Source organism: Epinephelus moara, chromosome 11 (genome assembly GCF_006386435.1).
Source record: "Epinephelus moara isolate mb chromosome 11, YSFRI_EMoa_1.0, whole genome shotgun sequence".
NCBI lineage: Eukaryota > Metazoa > Chordata > Actinopteri > Perciformes > Serranidae > Epinephelus > Epinephelus moara.
Window position 1 is genome coordinate 2059895 of NC_065516.1, and position 6000 is coordinate 2065894.

Consider the following 6000-nt stretch of genomic DNA (forward strand, 5'->3'; position numbering starts at 1 on the left):
AGTGAGGAACAGGCTGTGCAGTTTGAGTCTGTTTGAACCTGTTGTTGTTGTTGTTGTTGTTGTTGTTGTTTACAGGTACACACTGCAGGCCTCCACCTTCCAGATGGCCATCCTGCTGCAGTATAACACAGAGGACAGTTACACCGTCCAGCAGCTCACGGACAGCACACAGATCAAAACTGTGAGAAACATTTAAACAACACATTCTCACAGTCTTAACCTTCTAAAACATGGTGACTTCATTTATTTATGTCCTCTTCAAAGGACAACAGGAGCTGTCTTTGGCTTCTACGTTTTCCTTCATTTAGTAGAAATGTGGAATTCTTCCACTTACTGACATTTTCTTTTATTTTCAGGACATTTTGGTTCAAGTTCTACAGATTTTGTTAAAATCAAAGCTGCTGGTGAGTAAAATCAAGTTTTTGGTCTTTTCCTTCTTTGTGTGTCACATTTTTCATGTTCAGTCTTAAAACTATGCATTGAACACACATTTACCTAATTTCAGTATTGCAGCATTTTAACATGTCGGTCTCTGGTCTCAGTAGGCAACCTGGTGTCTATTTTCATATCTTAAACACTTTCAACATGACACAGGTCTAACGGCTGAAACACATGGGGCACGGGCACGACATGTCATGAAGGTGGGGTGGAGCGGGTTTCTTAACCTCCTACACAGACTCCATCTCTGTAGCATGTGGCTTCAGCTTCACTGTATGTGTACCGAGGTTTGCCAAGTGGTGATGCAGTTGGTTATTCAATTCAATTCAATTCAATTTTATTTATAAAGCCCAATATCACAAATCACAATTTGCCTCACAGGGCTTTACAGCATACGACATCCCTCGTATGGAGGGTTTGGAAGTGTAGGCTATTAACTGGGACTGACGTAGTAAACTGTATCGTTTGAACAACATAATGCCTTGATATGATTCATTTCTTTTATATTTGAACTTAAAAAAAACCACAGTGTTGCTCTGCTGCTTCATATTGCCTCTGGTACAATTAGGTTATTATTTTGATTTATTTCTAAACAGATTGTGCTTGATTTTTACACAGTTATATGTAGTTTTTATCTGTTGGAGAGTCATGGAGCCATGTGTGGAGGGAAAGAAAGAAGACCAGCTGGATAAAAATAGAGAAGAGCTGCACGATGCCTGCATGTTGTGTGTACGGCTTCTGTGGTCAGTGTAGCAGCTTCAGTTGATTATAATGGACGTGCTCTGCTGCGGCAGATGTTTATTTCAGCTATAAATTGAATGATGTTAAATAAACATAAAGGTAAACCATGCAGAGAGATGTGCATCTTGTAACACAGTGCTTTCAAAGATTGCTGTAATAAATTGACCATCCACATCAGATCAGTTTATTAAAACTACTTACCAAGATGAAATCCCGTATACCACTACAATAATAATCAGAACATTTTGTTTTTATATTTTTAATCTTCATTTATGTGTGGATGAATAAATGAGCCTCCCCCAAAACTCACAGATTGTGATCATATTAAGGATTAAATTCCAAACTTTGCATCCTGTTCTAAGGCATGTGCATGTCAGACAAGTAGCAGAGTTCTTTCACCAATGACCTGAAGTGTTTAAAAAAAATTAAGCTTTAAAAAAGAATTAGTTTTAAAATCGATGTAGTCTGAGAGAGAATACTTTTCCCTCACTGGCATATCTTTTCTAACTCACTGCTCTCTCTCCTCTTCTTTTTCGGTCTCTTTCAATAATGTAAGCATCACTTAAACAGGAAAATGAATCAGTTTTGTTATTCCTTGTCAGAAAGTGTCTTGACAGGTTATTTGTTATTCTCAGTTTGAATACCAGAGGGCGTAAAATAATAATTTCATGGGTGATTGGACTGAAAATTTGTCTTTTCTTCTCAGTAACGGTGTAGCTTTCCTCACACTTCTGTTAAAAAATAATTCTTTCTGTGGAAGTATTAAGAAAATCACAATTAACCAGCGGGTGTGTTACTGTATTTCGATCAGACGTTTTTAGTTTAGATTTGTTTAAGACATTTCCTTTTAGCCTGGCTTTACCCTGAGGTACCTCGTCAGTAGTCTGATCTTCACTCTGTTATTTTTTATTTATTCAAATGACTTTTATTGTATTTTATGCTTTATTGTAATGTTTCGTCTTGCAGAATTCTATTTATTGTCCTCTATTCTTGTTTCTCTGTGGTGTTTAACCTTGTGCGGTGAAGCACTTTGGGCTTTATGTTTTAGGAAATGTCCTTTATAAAGTCGAGTTGTCCTAAAGAGTTAATACAGTTTTGATGCGTGTGAAGTTAACAGGAGGACTTTTACAGAGTTGCACAGTGTGTGGTGTGTGTGTCTAATTGGATCACTCACATCAGCTGATGTCTGTATGTCTGTCTGTCTGTCCAACAGGTGATGGAGGACGAGAATGCCAACGTGGATGAGGTGGAGTTCAAACCCGACACCGTCATCAAACTTTTCCTCGGATACAAGAAGTGAGCAAATGTTCCCGTTGCCACTCCACACGAACAGAAAGCTAAAAATTCCTAACAGATGTCTTCCTGCAGGTTAAGGTTTCCCCTCTGACGGACTTTATTTTGTTTGTTTATCACAGTAAGAAGCTGAGGGTGAACATCAACGTCCCGATGAAGACAGAGCAGAAACAGGAGCAGGAGACGACTCACAAGAACATCGAGGAGGATCGAAAGCTCCTCATTCAGGTGATTGTTTACACCTCAACACAGAATATTGAAGATTTAAAATCATCTTCGGTCTTTATCCTGGTTGAGTTTACACAGTCAGGCTTTTATTTCAGTAGGATTTACTGTTCCAGTTTTTACAGATATCTTTACCTTAGCTAAGAGAGATAACCAACATTCAGTGAGAAAGAAAAAGTCAGTCAGTCCCTTGCATGGAGATATTTATAATAAATTGATATGATAATAAACATGTAAATTGGAATGTATGTTGTGTTAAATTAGTACTGATGATGATGAGGGTGATGTATGGGGTTTGTAGGCGGCCATAGTGAGGATCATGAAGATGAGGAAGGTCCTGAAGCACCAGCAGCTTCTGGCTGAAGTTCTGAACCAGCTGTCGTCCCGATTCAAACCCCGAGTCCCCGTCATCAAGGTAAAAAACACACACACACACACACACACACACACACACACACACACGTTTAATTTTCCTCATCTTCTCAGGTTGTTTTTTCTACTTTATGACACGTGATTGCCTGAAGCTTAGGATGTTTCCCAAATCTGCTTAAAATGGACATCTTAGGCTTATTTCCTGTCACATGTAGAGTTACAATGTCAGATATACCAAAGTTTTAAATAATGAGGTGAATGTATGTTAAAGTAACTCCTGTGAACATAACCTTCAGGCTTCTGACTGTTGTGAATACTGTTTCCAACATTTGTTCTACTTTTGAGATAAGCTGACATCAGTTCCTGATGGATTTCTCTATGTGATCATCTGCTCCAGGCATGCTACTGCAAGTGTTTGCATTACATACACTGCTACATGTAGCTACATGCTAACATCAAGGAAACATGTCATTTTGGTCACTGTGTTATTAATATCGCCACAATTTCGGATCATATTCCTGCTGGAACATGTCCAGTTGTGATTGGTTATTTTTTTACAGTACAAAGTGCTGCTCTACTGTGTTCAAGTCATTCCTCGGCTGCAGTGACAATACAGAGACGCCGAGAGCAGGCCCCCAGGAACAACACTCAGCCTTGCTTCTCATTTATCCCAGTGGCACTTTTCAGCTGATTTCTGGCCGAAACTCGGAACATAAACTAGTCTTGACCAGGTTAGGTTTGGTGCATAATTTATTATGGAGATCTCGCCAAGTTAAGAGAGCGGCCTTCGTAAGACAGAAAACCCCAGCTTTAGACTCAACATACCTTGCTAACCCCTAATGTCACTTCGTGGTACAGCCCTCTGGTGTATTAACACTGCAGCTTTTTGGTTTGTGTTCCTGGCCTCATATCAGTGTTTTGTCTCCCTCTTGTGGACAGAAATGCATCGACATCCTGATAGAGAAGGAGTACCTGGAGCGAGTGGATGGTGAGAAGGACACGTACAGCTACCTGGCCTGAACGCCGACCTCCCTCCCACCCGCCGGCTCTCCTCAGTTTTATTTGTTCTCTTATTCTTTTTTTTTTTCTTTTCTTTTTTTTTTTTAATTATGTCTGAGTAATAAAGTGAGGATCCCTCTGAGCGGCAGACATGTTGTGAGTGTGTCGCTGATCATGTGACCGCCCTGATATGACAACCAACCAATCAACATGAGGAGGGTGCGAACTTTCTGCTCTCCCTTCAGCGATGAAGGAACAAAACACCTCTCCTGTTGAGACTGGGAAACCCCGTCTACACGCTCGCCTGTCCCGTCCCATCTGTAGGACTCAAATACAACACACTTCCTTGTTGTCATATTGTAAATAACAACCACAGACTCTAAGAAGAAAAAGAAACCCTACTCCCTTCTTTACATAGCTCAAACATAATGAATAGCCTACAGCCAATCAGAGGAGAGCCGCATCCAAAGGTTTCTGCATGCTACTGCCTACCTGCTCCACAGTGACCACAAAAAGATTAAAAAGTAAAAATAAAAGTCGAGTCACTGGGCAGCCGACGCAGTCCACCGTATGATGACACAAAATCAACGCCGGTCCTGTAATTAAAGTCTGCGACTGAACCGGAGGAGGAGGTGGTGAGTTTAGAGCCGCCATGATGCTTCTTTATCTGCTGAAGTTGTCTCAGTTTTGGTTTGAGGTCGGTTGGGTTCATGCAGGAGGCCTGTTTCATTACTGAACGGTGGACATTTGTATAGTGTGGTTCATTTTCTAAATGTGTGATAAATAAAAACAAGGAAAGATTTCTTTAAACGCTCGCTTCTCCTGAGGCTCTGTTCACACCTGAGACACTGACACACCTGTTTCCACCCTCATCTTTAGCTGTGTTTAGATTTTAACATTCTGCTGCTTAAAGGTTCTCTTTTCTGAAGTTGGTTTTGATTGACAGATTGTGGCCTTACTTAAAAGGACAGTTCAGCCCAAAATTAAAAATACATTTTTCCGTTTACCTGTTGTGCCATTTATCAGTCTAGATTGTTTTGGTGTAAGATGCAGTGTTGGAAATATTGGCTGTACAGATGTCTGTCTTCTCTCCAATACAGTTGAACAAGATGGCCCTCAGCCTGTGGTGCTTTCCAGAAATCATGGCCAGGGGCCTCATGTACAAAGGGTGCGTAGCACAAAAACGTGGCGTACGTCCTTTTCCACGACAAAGTTCAGATGTATCGAGTGAAATGACTGTGGAAATGTGCGGTGCCTCACGCCAACTTCATGGCTGGCGTACGCACGTTTCTACAGCTGTTGATCCTTTTGCGACACTTAGAGGTGATGCTGGGAAACTCTTACAATAAAGAAATGTGAAAACAATTAGTCCCCAAAGTGATGTGCACCTCAGAGACACATCAACAATTAACACTGATGAACGATTAACACACCCGCGTGTCTGCAATTATTAGATAAGTGGATATAAAAGCATGCGCAAAGTGGTGCCGAAAATACCGTTAACAACAACGGCTGCTTTAGCAGCAGTAGAAGATTTGTAAATGGCGCAATACGAAGAGAGCGTGTGTTCAGAGACAGATGGCTCCTCAGCTGCTGTAGGTTCCTGATAGGGATGCACCGAATATTCGGTAACCGAATATATTCGGCCGAATATTGCAAAAAACCACACATTCGGTGTTCGGTGGAATAAGTTAAAAGCAAGGCCGAATAATAGCGCCGTGTTTTGATAACGCAATTAAACAGCGTGCCGTGACGCACGGAGTAAAATGTCGACAGTGTGGCGATCCGTCCGTCAAGCACTCGCATTTGCAACTAAAAATAGTTTTGAGCGAGCAAAATAGGCTTAAATCATTCAGCACGCTGTGCGAGCAGCCTACAGATTTCAACCAGCAGCAGAAACTAAAGGCGAATCCCACCGATTGTGGGTTGAAC

General features: G+C 41.1%; 1 protein-coding gene across 1 annotated transcript in view; it reads left to right on the plus strand.

The window, feature by feature from the left end:
* The window catches only part of LOC126397579 (cullin-1), a 37516-nt gene extending 32638 nt beyond the window's left edge, over positions 1–4878 (plus strand). Inside the window, exons 17-22 of the mRNA XM_050056468.1 lie at positions 76–181; positions 357–404; positions 2393–2475; positions 2595–2700; positions 2999–3112; positions 4009–4878. Coding sequence (XP_049912425.1) covers positions 76–181; positions 357–404; positions 2393–2475; positions 2595–2700; positions 2999–3112; positions 4009–4089 — 538 coding nt within the window. The 3' untranslated portion in view covers positions 4090–4878. The remainder of the gene's footprint in view (positions 1–75; positions 182–356; positions 405–2392; positions 2476–2594; positions 2701–2998; positions 3113–4008) is intronic.
* The last annotated feature ends 1122 nt before the right edge of the window (positions 4879–6000 follow it).